At 37.9% G+C, this 22,848-nt stretch overlaps 1 protein-coding gene across 1 annotated transcript; it reads left to right on the top strand.

Moving 5' to 3' along the window:
- Positions 1–396: 396 nt before the first annotated feature.
- On the top strand, positions 397–774 carry LOC120079233. The gene has a single exon (XM_039033395.1). It carries the CDS (start codon positions 397–399, stop codon positions 772–774), a length of 378 nt encoding a protein of 125 aa, XP_038889323.1.
- The last annotated feature ends 22,074 nt before the right edge of the window (positions 775–22,848 follow it).

Here is a 22,848-nt window from a genome sequence, read left to right as displayed (position 1 = left end):
GAGCGCTTTCGAGCCCAATAAAGCTCCCGTGCAACCCAGGGAGTATAGGAAAGGAGCAATGTCAAGTTGTGATGTTGCGAAGCGGAAAGACAGTGGCGGAGGAGAAGAAGGAGCTCAGTCGGGCTGCTTCAATTGCGATGGAACCACAGATCCCGTTGACTCAAGAAGAAACAAAAGAACAAGAGATGATGAAACCTGAGATTGCGTCCACTTTGAAGTCGAAAGAATAGGGAACCGTGAAAATACAGCTGCACCATTCCCCTAGAGACTTAAAAAGAAGAAAAATGATGAAGTATAGTATCAACGTTTCATGGACATGCTGAAACAATTGCATATCAACATCTCTTTCACTAAAGTGATTCAACAAATGCCAAAGTATGCAAAGTTTTGAAGGACATGGTGACGAAGAAAAGAAGCACTGGTAACTTCACAACGGTGGCATTGATGCAAAGAGCAAAAACCATTATTCCACCAAAAATGCGTGACCCTGGAAGTTTCACAATACCCTGCTCAATCGACGGGTTATACATTGGTCAAGCGCTTTGTGATCTTGGGGCCAGTATCAACTTAATGCCCTTTTCAATTTTTAAGCAGCTGAATTTCGGGCAACTGGCACCCACGACGGTGACTCTCCAGTTGGCTGACAGGTCCCTTGTGCATCCAGAAGGAAAGGTGAAGAATGTCTTAGTCACGATTGACAAATTTATCTTACTGGCAGACTTCATCATCCTTGATTATGAAGCGGACAAAGATGTACCCATCATCCTGGGATGACCATTTTTGTCCACTGGTCGCACTCAGATTGATGTGTACAAGGGAGAGATCACACTAAGCGTAAACGGACAGAAGCTCAGGTTTGATATTATCAGAGCAATGAAATATCTGGAAGAAGAAGACCTCACTGAATCTGATGATGAACCCAGTTTAAATGAAGAAGAAAAGTTTGAAGATGAAAATGAAGATGAGGATGCGACCGCATCCATAGTAGCCTGCAATGCGATCACAGAAACAACAACCAAAGAAGACAAGCTGACAATGAATGAAGAAGGAAAAACACCAAAACCATCCTTTGAACAACCACCAACAGTAGAGTTAAAGACCCCTCCAAACCACCTGAAGTATGCTTTTCTGGGGTAGAATGAAACGCTACCAGTAATAATTTCCTTTGCACTTAATGAAGATCAAGAGAATGCGCTACTGAGCATTCTGAAAAAGCACATAAAAGAAATTGGCTGGACACTAGTAGACATTAGAGGAATTAACCCCGCATATTGCATGCACAGGATTCGTCTCGAGGACAGTAAAAAAGGATCGATCGAACATCAACGCAGACTCAACATTGCGATGAAGAAGGTCGTGAAGAAGGAGATAATCAAGTGGTTAGATGTAGGGATTATCTATCCAATCGCCGACAACACGTGGGTCAGCCTCGTGCAATGTGTGCCAAAGAAAGGAGGGATGGCGGTAGTCCTAAATGCAAACAATGAACTAATATCGATGAGGACCATCACTGGCTGGCAGATCTGCATGGACTACCGTAAATTGAATGCGGCGAAAAAGAATGATCATTTCCCTTTGGCTTTTATCGACAGATGCTATACCTCCTAGCAGGAAATGATTACTACTGCTTCTTGGATGGATATGTCGGCTATAACCAAATCATGATTTCTTCTGAAGATCAAGAGAAAACCACATTCACCTGCCCATATGGAATATTTGCGTTTCGACTCATGCCGTTCGGCCTATGGAATGCACTGAGCACTTTTCAGAGGTGTATAATGGCTATCTGAGTATTTTGAAGATTCTGTAGAAATTTTCATGGACGACTTCTCGGTATATGGGCAAACATATGAAGTTTGTCTCAACAACCTAGAGAAGATACTGAAAAGATGTGATAAGACGAACCTTGTGCTAAACTGGGAGAAATGCCACTTCATAGTAAAGAAAGGTATTGTACTTGGGCACAAAGTCTCCAAGGATGGGCTGGAGGTGGACAAGGCGAAGATTGAGGCGATTGAAAAGCTCCCACCTCCAACAAACATGAAGGTTGTCAGGAGCTTCTTAGGACATGATGGCTTTTATCGACATTTTGAGAAATACTTTTCAAAAATTGCACGACCATTGAGTGCATTGCTGGAGGCAGAAAGAAAGTTTAACCTTAATGACCAATGCCTCAACACATTCAAGATACTGAAGAATGCATTAATAACCGCACCTATGTTAATCGCACCGGATTGGACACGGCCTTTTGAACTAATGTCCGACGCAAGCGGTTATGCGATGGGGATGGCCCTGGCACAAAAGAAGAAAACAATGCTACACCCCATCGCATGTGTGAGTAAAACCCTGAACCCTGCTCAAACTAGTTACATTACCACGGAAAAAGAATTACTTGCGGTGATATTTGCGTTGGAAAAATTCATAGCTTACCTGCTGGGATCCAAAGTGATCGTTCACACTGACCACTCGACAATCAAGTACTTAATGACAAAGAAAGATGTGATGCCGAGATTGATTCGATGGGTTCTCTTCCTTCAAGAATTCAACATGGAAATCATTGATTGCAAGGGGACAAAGAACCAGGTTGCGGACCATTTGTCAAGAATAGAAAATCTAGAAGTCGACCGTAACCCATCAGAGGTGAACGCAACGTTACCGGACGAGCAGCTATTTAAAATTGAAGAATTACCATAGTATGCAGACGTGGTCAATTTTCTGGTTTGCGAACAATTTCCTGAGGACTACACAACCGACCAAAAGAGGTGGCTCAGACATGAATGTAAGTCATATTATTGGGATGAGCCAAATCTTTAGAAGAGGGGATCAGACTAGATTTTGCGCCTATGCATACCAGATACTGTTCACCAGTGTATATTATCACAGTGCCATGACTCGCCATATGGAGGACACTTTGAAGGACAACGCACAGCAACAAAGGTGTTACAAAGTGGGTATTTTTGGCCAAATTTATTCAAGAACGCAAAAGACTATGCAATGAAATGCGACCGGTGCCAACGCATGGGAAACATTTCATGGAAGCATGCGATGCCCATGAATATCATCTTAGAATTGGAACTATTCGACGTCTGAGGCATAGACTTCATAGGACCATTTCCATCATCGAATGGTCACAAAATCATTTTATTAGCCGTCAACTACGTTTCCAAATGGGTAGAAGCGGTATCGTGCATCACAAGCACTGTGGCAGTAGTCTCCAATTTCTTAAAGAAAAATATTTTCACTCATTTTGGCACTCCACGTGCCATAATAAGTGATGAAGGCTCTCACTTTGTTAATCACATCGTCAACAATTTTCTGCTCAAATATAATATCCTTCAAAAGGTGGCCAACGCATACCACCCACAAACAAATGGTCAAGCTGAAGTGTCCAACAGGGAAATCAAGTTGATACTAGAGAAGGTGGTAAAATTTTCGCACAAAGATTGGGCAATGAAGCTAGACGATGCCTTGTGGGCATACAGGACCGCCTATAAAACACCTATAGGCATGTCCCCATATGTGCTGGTGTTCGGAAAGGCATGTCATTTACCGCTTGAGCTGGAGCATAAAGCACTGTGGGTAGTGAAAAAACTCAATTTTGACTTAAAAGGCCGCAAGGGAAGCAAGAAAACTTTAGTTGGTCAAGCTTGATGAATGGAGAACTCACGCATATGAGAATGCTAAAATCTACAAGGAGAGCGCAAAACGTTGGCATGACAAACAATTATGCGAAAAGAATCCCCAAGTCGAAAAAAAGGTCTTATTATTCAATTCGCGGCTACGACTCTTTCCCGGTAAATTAAAGTCACGTTGGTCCGTACCTTTTAAAATCAGAAAGGTATTCCCACATGAAGCGGTTGAGTTATCAAATGAGGATGGGACCAACGCATTCAAAGTCAACGGGCAAAGAGTCAAAATATATCACAAAGAAGACTTGCACCTCGAGAACACCTCCATGCGCCTGAAAAATTCTGAATAAAGAAGAAGTGGGCAGTCGCTGCACAATCATGCGATTCAAATTCATCAGGGACGCAATTTTTGTGAAGTATCCTTTGAAACCTTCGATTCATGAACTTAATTCTACCTCTTCATATTCATTAGCATTTCTTTATCCTTTAGATCTCTAAAAAAAAGAATTTACTCTATCTTTTATTTGACCCTCTCGATGTTGTCTTTGCAACGATCGTGGTGAACGATTGCGGAGGAGCTACACGATAACAAAAGACGCGACTAGTTCATTCAACCACCGCAATCGAAGAAAGTGACTCCCCGCAAAGAAGGATGTGATCACAAATAATGCGAGCGACAGAGCAAATTTGGGGGTTGTATCTTTCCTTGACTTTGTTTATCCCAAATTTTGCACTCTCGCATTTCATTTTAACTTTGATAATTTTATCATCGCATCCTCTTTATTCGGCGCAATCATTAAACATTGATTCATTTAGTAAGTCACCACATTATTTCTCTTTGTCAATTATGATTTCAATGATGAAACGCATGCCTCTATTTTTCATCACATGCACTAGAATCAACTTAATTTTAGGACAGTCAATTCTTAAATATTTCTAGAAGTTAGTGGTCCACTAGCGTTCTTTCAAACTGACCTTTATGAAACCTCCTAAGAGCATGACATGAATTCTTTCAATCTTTCAGCAATGCAGACATTACTGCGTTTCAATTTGGGGGTGTAGTATTTATTGTCAACCTTGCTATTTTTAGGCATAAAAAAAAATCAATCATAACCTTGCGATCGGATCCTACTCGTAGTTGGATGTCTGAATAACACACGTGGGGGCAAGCCAAAACGAAGGTAGGAATCGTGATCAACACATAAATAAAATGATCGCAACTCTGCTGCCAAATGGGTATGAGTTTAGACTGAGAAAGAGCGCCTTGCTCGTAGTTGGATGTCCGCATGACACATGTGGGGTCAAGCCAAAACGAAGGCTAGGCACTTGGATCAGCGCAAGGTCATAGAAAGAATATCTAAACTACGCAAGGATAAATTTCATTTGAAAACACCCCAGTGGAAAAAGGATTTTTTTTTTTTTTTTTGAAATAAATCATGCGATGCCCTGGAAACAAGTAAAGTTTTTTTTTAAGGTTAAACTTACGGTCCCTAAGTTTTAGAAATATTTTAAGAAGGGACCTGGATAGGAATTAAGGAGCTTTTGGTACATAGAAGTTGAATAAAGCAACCTTGAGAAATCTAGGAAAGAAGAAGGCGGACGACTTTATAGAGAAAATCTTTAGTTTATGCTTGAGGACAAGCATTGTTTTAAATTTAAGGGTGTGATAACGGGTAGAAATGCTCGTTATTACAACGCAAAGATATAAAACAATGTAGGATTGCGACGGTAAAAATATATAAAATCGTGTCCAAAAGCATTAAGTTTAGAACATTGCGATCACATGCGTCCATCGAATTAAAGCAGCTAATTTACGTATTTTGTGCAGAAAAATGCGTTGGAGCAAGGCAGAATTGCGATCCAAGGAATTTAGCGTCCGAGTGCATTAAGAGATCGTGACCGCAAGGCTATGCGATCATATGCGTTCGCGAAAATCTGCTCAAGAAGGTGGCCGCATAAAGCCGATGCATCAAGGTGAAAGCTTAATAAATCACGATGGGACAAAAAGCTGATGACGTCGAATCCAAATTTAGTTGACAAGTAGTTAACGACACACTGTAGCAAGTACACTCAATTTTTTTATGACAATTAATCGGTGCATTAGACAGAGAATTAATGACATCCCATCAGTGCAATCATTTTAGAGAAAAAAGCTCCTCCCTGAAGCTCTATAAATACTAAAGGCCACCTTCATTAAAGGAGTTCGATTTTTCTTCCAGCTGAGCAATGTAGATAGTTCACCATACAGAAGATAGTTAGCCTTTATTCATAATTTTCTTACATTTAGAAGGTGGAGGCGAGAGAAGAGAGAAGATGCTGGAAGATCGTTCCTAGAAAGATCGAGAGAGTGTCGGGAAGCATCGAGAACAGAGAGAGGGCCGACTTTTGCGAGAGAAAGGATATTCTTTGGGGCAGAATAGAGAAGAACAATGTAAAAGCCTTGGGAAGTAAGAAATTGCTATCAGGCTCCCTATCTTTACTTTCCATTTTCATCCTGTATCTTGATTTCATTTATAAAATGGAACTTGCATCTCTATATCTGCTCACTCTCTTTACATTACGCATGAGTAACTAAACATCTGAATGGGTTGAGAAGCACTTAGCTAACATGTCCTAAGATCTTCATTGTATGTGATCATCTTGTCTTATGTATGCGTCCATCACCCCTTTAGAGCTACTCGAGAGAGAGTCTAAAGAAAGAACCTAGACTTGAGAGAGCTAGGTTAGAATCTAGACTTAAGAAAGCAAGATTAGAACCACATAAGTAAAAGACAGAGACTTAGAGATAAGCACTATTTGCCAACATACATCGCATGCACCCTAGAAATAGGTTATGATAATATGCAATCGCCTTATGTTTTTGTGTGTCATTCATCATTGCATAGACAAGAGTAAAAACTTAGACATAAGTCCTACAGACATCATTGTATACATCACATGCGTTCTAAAACTAGGAGCTATAATATTTGCATTGAGAGATGACTTGTTGTTGTATGTATGTAGCATGATCGCATAACGTGAACGCAATCTTAGGAAGTGTTAGCTAAATCCCTTCTCAACCCATTCCCTTGCATACTCATTGTACTTTCGTGTTATTAACTCCTTTCTTAATTATGTCGCATAGAATTTATACCTTAAACAACATACCAACCAATGAATTATTTTATTTGTCATCGCAAAGTTATCAGAAATCACTGTCGCAATTGTCTCCATAGTCCCTGTGTTCGACCCTGGACTTACCAGGTAACCTAGTAGAATTTATGCTTGGATTTTGCTAGGAAAACTTGCATGCACAATGCATACTCCACCATCGCAATATACACCATTATTTCATCACATTAACAACACATCAATACCCTCGCTCGCATGTCTCCACATGAGTGATCAGGATCTACCATCTATAGTAGTTCACAATGCTTATAAACCTCTACAAAGAAGGTTGTATCCGTAGTGTCACAAGGATCAGGTATCCCTTCTTAATTCTTATACTACATACCTTTTTAGGTTATCACTTAAGGCATGATCCACTTATATATCTCAAATACATGCTTAAGTTTACATACAATAACCATGGAGATTTGTTTATTGGATATGAATAAATACCAAATAAAATTTATTTTATTTTATTCATAAAAATATGTACAATTTACAAACTATGAGACTTCAGGAGAATTAGGACACCAATCCCAACAATCTCTCACTTGTTCTAATGCCTCGGGAGACTAATGTACAATACATGATAAATACAAGTACAATATACAATAAACTAGGGCATACTCTATACCTCAGTATCATCTCCCACTTGCCCTAAACATGATGTCGCATGTCCCACAGACCCAGACTCTCCAGGTGACCCTCGAACACTTTAGTCGTGAGAGCCTTTGTAAATGGATCAGCAACGTTTTGCTCCAACGCAATCTTCGTGACTATCACATCACCGCGATGCACAATCTGCCTGATCAAGTGGTCTTTCATTCGATATGCTTGCCTCGACGATGACTCCGAGGCTCCTTCGAATTCCAAATCTGTAAGGAATTTTTTCATCCAAACAGCCTTCTTAGCTGCTTCACAAGTGGCTACGTATTCGGCTTCCATAGTGGAGTCTATGATGCATCCTTGCTTGATGCTTTGCCATACTATAGCCCCTTCATTTAGAGTGAACACTGACCCCGATGTCGATTTATGAGGATCTCTATCAGTCTGAAAATCAGAATCTGTGTATCCCGTAAGGATCAAATCCTTATCTCCATACACGAGCATGTAGTCCCTCGTTCTCCAAAGATACTTGAGGATCGTCTTGACCGCTATCCAGTGATAAAATCCTAGATTGGACTGATAATGACTAACAATCCTTACTGCATAGCAAATGTCGAGTCTAGTACACAACATTGCATACATTAAGCTTCCAACAGCTGAAGCATAGGGAATCCGTCTAATCTCCTCAACCTCTTGAGGTGTCTTAGGACATTGATCCTTAGAAAAAATGATCATACCTGAAGGGTAACAAACCCCTCTTGGAATCCTGCATCCTGTACCTGATAAACATTTGATCGATGGAAGATGCCTGAGACAAGGCTAACCTCTTGTTCTTACGATCTCAAATGATCTGGATCCCTAGAACATACTATGTCTCACCCAAATCTTTTATTTGGAATTGGGCGGCTAGCCACTTCTTAATGTCAATCAGAAACCCTACATCATTCTCAATTAGTAGGATATTATCCACATACAGTACCAAGAATGCTAGTAAGTTGTTGATGATTTTCTTGTAGACACAAGGCTCATTAACATTCTGATCAAAGCCAAACGATTTGACCGCACTGTCAAATCTAATGTTCCACGATCTAGATGCTTGTTTCAGCCCATAAATGGACATATTAAACTTGCAAACTCTTTGCTTTTGATCTGGAACTACGAACCCCTCTGGTTGAGCCATGTAGATGGTCTCGTCAAGATTACCATTAAGAAAGGCAGTCTTGACGTCCGTTTGCCATATCTCATAATCATAAAATGTGGCCATGGACAGGAGTATCCTGATAGAATTGAGTATGACAACAGGTGAGAATGTTTCCTCATAGTCCACTCCCTTAACCTGGGTATAAACCTTTGCCACGAGTCTAGCCTTAAAGGTTTGAACCTTTCCATCTACAGCTCGCTATCGCTTGTAGATCCACTTACACCCTATAGATTTTACCTCATCAGGTTGATCCACAAGCTCGCAGACTTAATTGAAGTACATAGACTCCATCTTTTGGTTCATGGCTTTAATCCACTCAGCCTTTCAATATCCTCCATTGCTTGCTTAAAAGACAATGGATCCTCGATCCCATCACTAGAAATGACATTCTGGGCTTCAGTCAAACCCATGTAGCGATCTGGTGGGCTCATAACCCTCCCACTACCTCGAGGCAGTCTCAACTCGTGAGTAGGTTGACTAGATGTACCGACATCAACAACTCTTATTGATCTGTCGGCCTATTCAATAACTCTTATTGAACCCTCAGTAGTCTCAGTCTCACTAGAAATCTCATGTAAAACAAGCTTACTTCGTGGTTTATGATCCCTGTGAAGGAAATCGAACACGAGGATTTCAATGAGCAACAGAAAGATCTTTCAAAATTTCAATCGTATATGAACTTTACAATTACAATCACAAACGGAAACATGCGGTTATGCATAAAATAGAAATTACAGCATGCTTTTCAACAGATCAAGGGAAGAATCAACAAACCTTTGTAGACTCGTCTTTAAGTTTCTTGATCATGAATGCTCGATCACAACAATACAGCAACACACGAACGTTCATCCAACACGACCGCTACATTGCATGAACACCGCGCACTCGAACTAAGCGATCGCCAAGGTCACAAACACATGAAACACCATCAACGGCCTCCACAGAACCTCGACAGTGTCGAGTTTAGTAAGACACCACCAAGATGGTTACCTTGGTATTCTCGATGTGAGAATCTAGAGGGTGGGCTCTGTGTGGACTTAGGTAGAGGCAGAAAACCAGAAGAACCACTATCATGTAAACGATTGAGCAAGTGGGAGATGGAAGAACCTATCGTATAGGCCGATGCCCAATCGTTTAGGAAAAGCTATGTGATCGTTTAGCTCATCGTCTAGCTGAGTATCTATCGTGAAAGAAAACTCCACGATCGTTTAGCTAACTCTAAGCTGTCGCTTAGTAAATCTGATTTACTTGACAACTTCTCTATGAGAAATTTCTCGAGATTGGAAATCCCAAAACAACATTTCTAAAATTAGAAAACATTTTTTCTTTTACCTCATGGTTACCATAAAACCACCAATAACCTCCCACTCAACAGGTTATTAGAGAAAAATAAATAATTATCCAATAATTAATATTATTATAAATATAAATGATAACTAACTTACCATAATATATTTATAACCTATAGTTTTAATTTTTTATCTCATGAAACATATAAACCATATCTCTTTTTCTGTTCCATGACACTTAAAGTAAATCTCATTTATATAATACTCCATTAGATGTATCTCATACACCGCACCGATCATATCATATATAATCAAATTACCACTTGTCAATTTGAACATTTCAAATCAACACCAAGAACTGGTCCTCAGCTTGAATCCATTGAGCTACCAAGAGGACCTTATGAACTTGTAGCTTGAAGCTCCAACGGTACGTGAATAACTTACTAAACTCTTTAGTCACAGGATCCACCATCCGTTAACTGCCAGGCACTCCAATAAAGACCTACGACTGAACTCTTCTTACTATAGATATATTATGTGTCCATCTTAACCAATCAACAGTGCGATAACCCTTCATAGATCGCTCGTAAGTACAGCTCGGCCAATAACCATTATGCCCCTGTAGTTAAACCTAACTTCTTAAGTACCATTGAATCCTCTAATGAACATAAGCCATAGTCCTACTATGACTGAGTCCTCTCTTCCAAAGAGAAGTTGTGGCTACTATGTTCAAGCCTCGGAATCAGCCCTTAAGGGAGAAATCTATCTACCTACCTCTGCCTTGAGGAAGAACTAAATTTCATCTTGTGTAATTGAGTTCCCAGCTCCCAAAGCAGACAAGTCCCGAAAAAGGTAGGCATGTTGAGTTGGCAATCTAGCCACTCTCACCCATACTAATCAAAGGACCACCCTCAAAGGCAGGAGTTCCCAAAATACTCAGGATTGAGATCATATCACCTGCGGTCATTTAGGAGATATGTAAGTCTTCAATATCAACGACGTTATATACAGAGTCTAGTCATCTCATGGTCCGATCTTATATAAACTCTTTGTATAGGATACCTCTGCTAGCATGTCTCTACATGAATGGTCAGGATCTTCCATCTGTAGTAGTTTACAACACTTGCAAACCTCTACAAAGCGAGTTGTATCCGTAGTATCACCAGGATCAGGTATCCCATCTTAATCCTTATACTACAAACCTATTTAGGTTATCACTTAAGGCATGATCCACTTGTATATTTTCATATACAAGCTTAAGTTTACATAAGATAACCATGGAGCTTTGTTTATTGGATATGAGTAAATGCCAGAATGTAATAACAGTTATTTTATTCATAAACCAATGTGTATAATTACAAACACTGAGACTTCAGAAGAATTAGGACATCAATCTCAACACCCTGATGTGGTCTTCTTCCAAAAAGATAGCATTTATAGAAACAAACACTTTGTTCTCACTCGGATCATAGAAGTATCCACCCCTCGTTTCCTTGGGGTAACCTACAAAGAGGCAAACTTTCGAATGTGGTTCCAACTTCTTTGGGTTATTCACAAGCATGTGGGCCAGACACCCCAAATCCTAAAGTGGCGTAAACTACCTTTATGGCCTCTCCACAGCTCAAAAGGTGATTCAGAAACAATTTTCAAGGGAACGTTGTTCAGATTGTAACATGGAGTCTCCACTACAAAACCCAAAACGAGTCTTGAAGATGAGCATAACTCATCATAGACCGAACCATGTCGAACAAGATTTTGTTTCTCCTTTCTGATACACCATTCTGCTGAGGTGTACCTGGGACCTAGAGTTGGGATGTAATTCCATGTTCTATCATATAGTTCTAGAATTGGAGGTCCATATACTCTCCACCACGATCAGATCGTAGTGCTTTTATCTTCTTACCTAACAAGTTTTCAACTTCGGCTTTATACTTCTTGAAGTTGTCAAGGGCTTCAAACTTACATTGCATTAGGTAGAGATACCCGTACCTTGAATAATCATCAATGAAAGAGATGGAATATTCATACTCACCTTGAGCCCTAACACTTATCAGACCACAGAGGTCAGAATATACAAGCTCCAAGGCTTTCTTGGCTTTGTAACCTTTTCTAGTAAAAGGTTGTTTGGTCATCTTGCCTTCAAGGCATGATTCACACACCGACAAGGAGTTTTCTTTTAAACTATTTAGCAGTCCACATTTTACTAACTGCTCAATCCTATTGAGGTTGATGTGACCTAACATTAGATGCCAAAGATGGGTGTTTTCCTTAGGAGAAACCTTTGGTCTTTTAGCTGTTGTCGTCGTACTGAACATTTTAATATTAAGCAAGGCTTTTATGACTAATGGCCTTAGTACATACAAGTTACTTTCCATTGAATCAAAACCAATCTTCATACCATTCTTGAAAATAAACATTTTACTCTCAGAAAATGAGACGGTATAACTTTGTTCAATGAGACAAGAAACCGAGATTAAGTTCCTCTTGATATAAGGAACTACAAAAACATTATCTAATGATAGATAATGTTTCTTGTCCAAAAATAACTTCAGCTAGCCTACAGCAATAGCTAAAACAACCTCACCAGTACCGACTCAAAGAGTCAACTCTCCCCGTGGCAACGTTTGCCAAGAACTGAATCCTTGGTAAGAGAAACTGACGTGATTAGTAGCACCCGAATCAAGGATCCAGGAAAAATCATCATTCTCTACCAAACATGTCTCCAAGACCAATAAATCATATTTACTGTCTTTAGACATACTACTCTTTTGGAAAGTAGTGGGATCAGTATCAGAACCTAAATAAGCTTTAAGTTCCATTTCAGAGAGCATTTCTCTTCTATGAACTTTAACAGAGTTAGCAACACTTTCTTTCTCTTCCTGGAGTTTAACTTGGGAACCGACACTATTGGTTTTATCATCCATCTCTCTGTGCTCGAAAAGTAAGAACTGACATTCAAACAAATCTTGCAATGAGTCCGTGATCTCACGTGCAATGACCATGTTTTCAACCCTTCTTGCCAAAACATCAGGTATGCTAGCCAATATGTGAAGTCGAGCCAATGAATTAGCCTTCATCCATACCTCATGTGCATTACAAACACTTCGCAGTGCATCAAGGGTCGGGACTTGAAGACACTTCTCAACCATGACAAACCGGAGGTCGTTTACGAAGAAGTACATTTTATAAGACTCTTTCCATTGTATATAACCGGTCAAACTAGTGGCATTAAATGAAAAATCAAACATCTTGCTGGAAAAAAAAACACATTGGCCTACGTTAGGTTTTAAGCAAATACCCATTAAAAAAACATGCAACATCTAATATGGTTTAGCAAAACTAACATGAACCCCGTGTGACATCTAGTTTCACAATGACGCTCCAAATATTTAGGACAAAAGCCACCAAAGGGTGGTCAATTTATCCCTCCTCTGAATTGAGACATTCTCAACTAGTCATTATTACCAGAACAACTCTTGCTCCTATAACGACTAGTCATCATTGATTTGGTCAAGAAATCATTAACCTACTTAACAATTTTCCTAAGTGTGACCCGTCATTTTAGGCCCTAGAGTTATGCCCCATGCAACAAATCCAAAGGAAAAAAAACGATTGGGGCAAAAACTAAAGGGACCCTATCCATTTATGAAGTTTACCTTGATATTGACAAATTGCACAAAACCCATTCAAAGGGGGACGCTTCCAGCGCGCCACGATGGAGTACAAGAATGATCTTACGGTGTGAACCAATGAAGGAGACGTAGGACGTGTTGACACACACCCTTCGCCCACTTACTATAAACACTCTTTCCGTCCACTTTGATATTGACTCATGGAAACACCATCCGAAGGGAGATGCTCCTAGGGCACCATGAGACCAAGCATGAATCTCACGTGTGAACATTCAGGAAGAAATGTGAGTGGAATCATTGACGTATCATATATGTCTCTTCCTCCCACTGAGTATTTTATAACCTAGGGTTTAGTATACTTTAAAAAAACACGGCTAAGAATTTTAACTAAGTGACTTTTTACGTTTGTCCAAGAGTAACTTTTACCTTGTATAGTTGAAACAACTTTTGATCATCATCCATTAAACTCTTTAACGGAGTCTTTGACCAATTATCGCATGCTTGCAGAAAATCTATCTAATTCACTTTTCCAAGTAGGTTTCCAAGTAGGGGTGTTCTATTTCCGTCAGCTTAAGTACCCCAGCCTAGATAGAACCCGCCTTAGACAAAATGTCCCTTATAGATAGATTTAATACAATTTTAATCTTTTATGTCAATCAATTTAATCCTATTAAACTGATTTAAAGGATTAAACTAGGTTGCTAATCCCATTAGAACCTTCAAGTTAAGTCTATCTCAATCCAATTTAAAACCCTTTTAAAACATGAGTTTGCCTAAGTCCGCATGCAACTCTTTCTTATCGATTTTAGTTCTAATTTCTATTATAACGCTTATAACAAAAACAACCAAAACCATTCACAACGCAAAGTAAACACATGTAAGGCATTCACAACTTTTACAAACAATTTAAGTGTCATGTTCCATGCATTATTCATTCATTGCCACTTTTATATAACTCTTATACAAATAAGCAACGAACCAAGCAAATATGCTTCCATTCACCCTTATACTATAACGCTTATCATATAAAGATGATGCATGAATATTCTTACAGCATGCACAAATATAACGCTTATATTTCATGATGCATGCACATGCTATCTTGTAATTTCATCATGCCATATTATAACACTTATAATACATGACGCATGAATAATTGCACAACCTAAGGTAGGTTTCAAATCTATATGTCATACACTATACCATATAAACCACATACATCTCATGTATATGAAACAAAAATTGATGAACCGGGAAAATTAGCCTCAAAATCCTAAAGACTAAAGCTAACTATTACAAAAGCAAAAAGTCACTGGTTTAAACAGGCAAACCGGGTCTTAAACCGTTCGGTCGAAGTTCGCGTCTCCGCTGATCGTGTACCAAAACCCAAGCGATCGTCTACGAAAGAGTAAATGCTTTACTCAATCGTTTATCAACGCTTCCAATGTTAAACGATCGTTTAGCAACGATCGTGTACCTTTTACTATGCGATGAAGCATGAGGTACGCAATCGTGTAGCGTGAAACGCACAGCGCAAACCTTAAATGATCATCTAAACGACAACAATACGGTGAAGCACAATCGCCTAAACGATCATTGAGTGAGCACCGAAGTATCGTATACCGCGTGATCGTGTAGTCAGACACTATGCGATGAGACATGCTAACTACACGATCGTTTAGTGCGCGCGTCTTTTATTAAACAATGAGCATCATATTCTCCCACTTGATCATTTACTTTCAGCATCCACGCGATCGAGCAACCAACGCTACGCGATAGAGAAAACACTTTACCCCATCGTTTAGCATTAGTTAAATGATCGTTTAGTACATACTACACGATCGCATAGAAAAAGCTACACGATCGTTTAGCCAAATCCCAACGATCGTTTACCTGAGGCTACATGATACTATCAACTTTTGGTCTTCTTCTTCACTGAGAACCACATGTCCATGCTTTGAAACTTCATCATGAACGACGCGACAAACTCAAACTTTGAATTACAGACTCGATTGCTTGTTAATTATGCCCAAAAACATAGAGGCCCTTACAAATTAATACTTTGTAATCAAAAGAAAACTTTAAACAGAGGCAATTAACCCGTAAACATTCATTAACACCATCCACAAACGTATTTAACACTTAAACGCAAATGCAGAATACCCACCACGATTGTAAAAGAAGTTCAAAACAGAAATGAAATTTGGAATATCAAAACAACCTGGCTCTAATACCAATTGAAGGAAATCAGATATGAGGATTTCTATGAGCAGCAGAATGATCATTCCAAATTCCATTCGTATTTAAACATACACAATTACAGTACAAGAAACGAAAACTTACAGGTTATGCACAATACGAAATCACAACATGCTTTACAATAAGATCAAGGGATAGAGTATCATATCTTTGAAGACTCATGCTTCAAACTCCCTTGATCATGAACGCTCGATCAGTCTCCAAGATAGCAACACACGAACGGTTGAACATAACGACCGTAACACAACACAATAAATCAGCAAAAACGAACTCAACGATCTCCAAGATCACGAACTCAGCAAATGGTTTCTAAAACCTCGAACTTAGTCGAGTTGAGTAAGACACCACACAATGGCTAACTTGGTATTCTCGGTGTGATAATCCAGAAGTGTGGGCTCTATGTGGACTTGGTTAGAGGAAGAGACAGAAGGAATAACAATCGTGTAGACGATTGAGCAAGTGGGAGATGACAGGAGTCTATCGCATAGACGAATACTCAATCGTTTAGAAAAAGGCAAGCTATCGTATAGCAAAAGGCCTACGATCGTTTAGCTATGACTACTGAGTGAACTATTGTGTAGTGTCACTCCACGATCGTTTAGTCTCTCTTTCAGCTATTTTTTAGTGAAAATAATTCTTACTTGACAACGATCCGCGAGTACTTGTCGAGAATAGCAACTCTAGCAAATCTCCTAAATTTAGGAAAACCTTTTTCCTTTTATCTCACGGTTACCATGAAGCCACCAATAACCTTCCACTCAATTGGTTACTAGAGAAAAAAAGATAATTATCCAAAAATTAATATTATTAAAAAATAAATACGATAACCAACTTACCATATTATATTTATAACCTATAGTTTTAATATTTCATCTCATGAAACATATAAACCATAGCTCTTTTTCTATTCCATGGCACTTAATGTAAATCTCATTTATATTAATCCTCCATTAGATGTATCTCATACACCACACCGATCATATCATATATAATCGAACTACCTCTTGTCAATTTGAACATTTCAAATCAACACCAAGAACTAATCCTCAGCTTGAATCCATTGAGCTACCAAGAGGACCTTATCGACCTTAGCTCGAAGCTCTAACGATACGTGAATAACTGACTAAACTCTTTAGTCATGAGATCCACCATCCGTTAACTGTCAGGCACTCCACTAAAGACCGACAGTTGCACTCTCCTTACTACAGATATATTTTTTGTCCATATCAACAAATCAACACTACGATAACCCTTCACAGATCGCTCGTAAGTACAGCTGGGCCAATGACCGTTATGCCCCTGTAGTTACATTTAACTTCTTAAGTACCACTAATCCCTCTAATGAACATAAGTCATTGTTCTACTATGACTGAATCCTCTCTTCCAAATAGAAGTTATGGCCACTGTGTTCAAGATCCGGAATCAACCCTTAAGAGAGCAATTTATTTACTTACCCCTGCTTTAGAGAAGGAGTGAATTTCAACTTGTGTAACTGAGTTCCCAGCTTCCAAATCAGACAAATCCCCAAAAAGGTAGGCATGTTAAGTTGGCAATCTTGCCACTCTCACCCATGCTAATAAAAGGACTGCCCTCAAAGGCAGAAGTTCCCAAACACTCAGGATTTAGGTCATGTCACCTATGGTCGTTTAGGTGAGATGTAAGTCTCAAGTATCAACGGCGTTATATAAAGAGACTAGTCATCTCGTGGTCTGATCTTATACAAACTCTTTATATAGGACACTCCCCGCATGTCTCCACATGAATGGTCAGGATCTACCATCTGTAGTAGTTCACAACACTTGTAAACCTCTACAAAGCGGGTCGTATCCATAGTGTCACCACGTTCAGGTATCCCTCCTTAATCCTTATACTATAGACCTTTTTAGGTTATCACTCAAGGCATGATCCACTTGTATATCTCATATACATGCTTCAGTTTATATACAATAACCATGGAGTTTTGTTTATTGGATATGAGTAAATGCCAAATAAAATAACTCTTATTTTATTCATAACAATGTGTACAGTTTACAAACTACGAGACTCCGGGAGAATTAGAACACCGATCCCAACACTGTCATGGTTATCACTATATTTGGTGCAATGCATGCGACCAACTTTTCTTCATTGAGATCAACGCATTCAGTCGACTCCTGCGATAACTACAAAATAGACATTTTGACACAAGATAACACATGATAAAAAGTTAGTGGGAATTTTCAGTGCTGACGACGCAAGCTCATTTTTCCACATAAATCTTTAGTCATATTAATGCATATTTTTCTCATCAACCCTCATAATTATAAATAAAAGGGTGCAATAGCTTGTATTTCTACAAGCTATCATTAGACTATAGGCTATATTATATATGATATAATATAGGCTACAGGTTATATGTTATCTTAAGATATAACATATGATTTGAAGGTCTTAATGTGTGATTAAGAGTCTGTAAATTTGTTAGAGTCAATATAGTTGCAATTAAGTTGTAATTGAAGAAATTTGGAAGCAAGCACAACAATAGAAAATTGGAGTTGAAGCTTCTTCCTCGCAACGTCGCGATGTTGTTTTTGTAGCGTCGCGACGTTGTTCCTCGTCCAGACTAGAACGTGCGCTCGTGAGCAGGTCGACGGTTAAGGCAAGCCAGTTTGGGTCGTGGAGGTTTAGTTCAGCCCTATTTGAGATAGTTAAGATATTTTGATGGCCTAGAGGTCTGGTTCGAGTAGTTTGGAGCTGGTTCAGATCGGTTAAGGTAGTCCAAAAGCGATTTAAGGTTGTTTTCAATTTATTGTTGTAATATTTTATGTTTATGCTTGCTTAGGATGCCAAAACTGGTCCATATCAACGAGTGTTTAATTATTTATGCATTTGATGTATGTTATAATTAAATTAAATCTTGTATGTGCATAATGTATGTCATGTAAATATAAAATTCGACCAAAGGAAAGCATGTAGCATGCATTGAAAGTATGTTATAATTTTTTTTAATAATAATATGCATAATTTAGGGTTTCATGTGGTTAATATAATTTGTTGTATTAAATTATGAAATTTTTGGTGTTTGTAATGGAAAAGCACGTCTACAATAAAGTGTTATAAAATGAATTAGACATTTAAAATCTATAACAAAGATAAGATGCATGCTCACTTAGGGTTAACAAATAACAAACTTTTTTAATTAGTTAAAATAGGTCGTTATCTTTTAAACTCACCCGAGTTAAATCCTGTTTAAGGCTTGAGGTACTTAAGTTGATGGTTTACAGAACGCCTAGTACTGGGAATTTTAGCTAGCTCTTGAGTATTGTTAACCTTTTTTTATGAGCATGCGTGAGCGATGTGAGGTAATAAATTGGTTTATCACTTAGACATCATAGGTTGAATCCAAATATAAATTTTATACTTGGATAATAACCTAGACATAGGTTGTTTTTTTTTCTGGAATATACCTAAGTAAACATTTACCCTAAAAAAATAGAACACTTTAGTGAGAGATTAATAATATATACAATATATTGTTCTTAGCTCTCACGTCCCTAAGAGTTCACACCGTGAAGTCCATGCTCGACTTCTTGTCGCTTTTAATGCGACTTCTCCATTCGGAAAGTGTTTGCATGGGTCAATAGCAAGGTGAATAGAGTAAGTAGTTCATAGTAAGTGTGAGAAGGAAGTGTGTCAAAACATCCTACGGTCTCCTCCATTAGGTTGGACTATGAGATTCCAACGTTGCGACTGTTGTCATTTTTAGGCCACATTAGCTAGTCATCTTTTTAGAGACTATCCCCTTGGAAGGTTGTAACATGGGATTCAGAACAACTCAAAACTCCAAAAATGGATCGGGTCTCTTAGATCGATTCCCAACTTTGACTCTCCAATTTGGTAGCATTATTGAGACCAATATCAGAGGTCTGAAAATGGAGGGTTACACTCACAAGAGTCATTAAGTGTTAGTAAGTTCTTGACCGAAAACTATAACTAAATGATTATATGAATAAAGCGTTATTCTTGGTTTAGTATTTAATCAATAATGTTTTGCTTCGGTGAAAGAGTATTTGATTTTCCCCCGATAGCATCTATTCTAACTCACTAAAATATCGTTGCAAATAAATAATAAAGTTTGGGTGCATTGTTACATTAGCTAAAATTTGATTAGTTTTAAAAGCATTCTACTAAATTAGAATTTGTTTATATTTTCAGCATGTTAAATCCTTTTGAACAAACACTCGTTTATGATAAGTTTAACGATTTTAAATATTCAACATGGAAATCAAATATAAACCCAATACTAGCAAATGATGATTTAAAGTTCGTTTTAACAGAGGAATATCCTCTAAATCCCAGCTCATTTTCAAACAAAAAAGTTTGGAATGCTTATGACAGATGGATTAGAGGAAATCAAAAGACCTGAATCTATATATTAGAAAGCATATCCGATATACTAGCTAAGAAATACGAGAGTATGGTTTCCACCGAAGAAATCATGAATTCAATGCAGACATTGTTTAGAAAATCTATCAAGCACAATACTCTCGATAATGTTTATAACTTTGACATACAGGATAGAACCTCTGTTAAAGAACATGCTCTAAATATGTTGAAAGTAATAAACAGGAATGTCATAGATAAGGAATCTAAGACAGCACAACAAATTAAATATGATTTACTTGTTGTTGAAACATGTTTATTGGAAACCCTCATGACTCCTCGGTTCTCGAGAATTAGCCACAACACCACTATTTTCACAATAAAGTGTGATGGGCTTTGACATGTCTGGAACGACTTCCAAATCAATCAAGAATTTTTTGAGTAAAATAGCTTCCTTAGCAGCTCCACAAGTTGCAACATACTTCGCCTCCATAGTGGAGTTAACAATGCACCCTTGCTTGGTGCTCCTCTAGACTACTGCTCTTCCATTAAGAATGAACACTTATCCTGATGTGGAATTCCTAGAATCCTTATCAATCTGAAAATCATAGTCCATGTATCCTGTAAGGATCAAATCCTTAGAACCATACATAAGCATGTAGTTTCTCGTTCTCTATAGATACTTGAGGATGTTCTTAATAGCAGTCTAGTGATCAAATCTTGGATTAGACTAATATCTACTGGTTATCCCCACCAAATAGCAGATGTTGGGTATCGTGCACACTGAGGAGCTGATCCGTTTACAAAGGCCTTCACGGCTAAAGTATTCGAGGGTCACCTAATTGGACTAGGACTACGAGATTCATAAATATAGGGCAAGTGGTAGAATTCATGGGTATCTGAAGAACATTGTCGCGATGTTGTTCATGGATATCTGATGCCCTAGTTTATTGTATTTTCTCTGTAACTCAACATTGTATATATGTAAACCCACTGGAGTTTTAGTCTAAGCAGGTATTTGTTTGGTTATATATCCTAAAACTCAAAATTCGTAATTTTTAAACATATTCTATTTGCAATAAAGTTGTTATTGATGTTTATTCAATAAAATTGTTATTGAACATATAAATTGCACTTGTAATAGCCTAAATCCAATAAACTAACAAACCCCTGGCTATAACATGAATACTAAATCTTTATGCTACATAAAAGTAGTCCAAGTTTAAGTATATAGCCAAAAAAATCTATAGCATAAGGATAGAGTTGGGTACCTTATCTTGGGGACACTATGGATGTGGCCCGCTTTGTATTTGATACAACAATGTGATCCTGAAATCTTCTAACTGATTTAGGAATCCACTCTTAACCAATCTCCCAATTCTATTGAAATTAATGTGACTTAGTCTTAAGTGCCAAAGATAGGCATTATGAAAAAATTTTCGTTTCTTATTTTGAGTTTCACCTATTTTAAACATCTCTATATTCAAAATGGTTTTTACCTTAGTTGGTTTTAACACATCTAAATTATTTTCCAGTTTTGCAGAACATATTTTAATACCTTTTGAAATAATAAACACTTCATTAATTTCAAAAGAGATTTTATATTTTTGTTCTAGCAAATATGAGATAGATATTAAATTCCTCCTTATGGTAGGAATGTAATAAATATTTTCAAGTAAAATGAATCTATCTTCAATAGATAACTTTATATCTCTCACTGATTTAGCTGAGACAACCTCTTTGATCTCTACCTTAAAGGTTTTGTCACCTTCTGAAAGCTGCTTCCTAGGACTAGTTTCCTGAGCGAAAGCGCACATATGATTAGCGACATCTAAATCTAATATCGAGGTGAATTTATAATTTTCCACTAAACATGTCCCAGTGACAAGTAAATCATATTTACTTTATTGTGCTTTCTTAGTTTCCTCATCCATGACATTTGTGTTTACTTTTTCTAACATATCCAGAACATGTTCATTAATAGAGGTTCTATTCTTTATGTCATAATTATAAACTTCTTTGAGAATATCGTTCCTGAAAAATTGTCCAAACAATGTCTATAACGAATTCATGATTTCTTTAGCAGAAACCATGTTCTCAAATTTCTTAGCTAGTATATCGATATATTTGCTAAGATATGGATTCGGGCCTTTTCATCTGTCATATGCATTCCAAACTCTTTGATTTGCAGATGAGCTGGGAGATGGAGGACATTCCTCCATTAAAACAAATTTTAAATCATCATCTGCTAGTATTGCATTTATATCTGATTTCCACGTTGAAAAATTAAGACCGTTAAACTTATTGGAACCGAGAAATTTTGAAGAATTCGACATGTTAAAAATATAAAAAAAAACTCTTATCAGCAAATTACTTTTACATCCAATCAAATTTTAGCAATAGCAATAATGTATCCAAATTTCATTATTTATTTGCAACGATAGTTTAGTGAGTCAGAATATATGCTATCGAGGGGTAGTTAAATACTTCTTCACTAAAGCAAGACATTTTTTACTAAATACTAATTCCATAATAACTCTTATTTCTATAGTTATTTAGTTACCGTTTTTTTTGTCAAGAACTTGCTAATACTTAGTAACTCTTGTAAGTGTAACCCTCCATTTTCAGACCTCAGAGGTCAACCCGAATGATGCTACTGAATTGGAAAGTCAAGGTTGGGAATGGACCTAAGAGATCTATCCATTTCTGGAGTTTGAGTT

Source organism: Benincasa hispida, chromosome 6 (assembly GCF_009727055.1).
Source record: "Benincasa hispida cultivar B227 chromosome 6, ASM972705v1, whole genome shotgun sequence".
Classification (NCBI taxonomy): Eukaryota; Viridiplantae; Streptophyta; class Magnoliopsida; order Cucurbitales; family Cucurbitaceae; genus Benincasa; species Benincasa hispida.
This window is presented reverse-complemented; position numbering and strand designations above follow the sequence as displayed.

Coding starts and splice junctions, on each gene's coding strand:
- LOC120079233 (XM_039033395.1), top strand. CDS start 397: ATGGTGACGAAGAAAAGAAGCACTGGTAACTTCACAACGGTGGCATTG.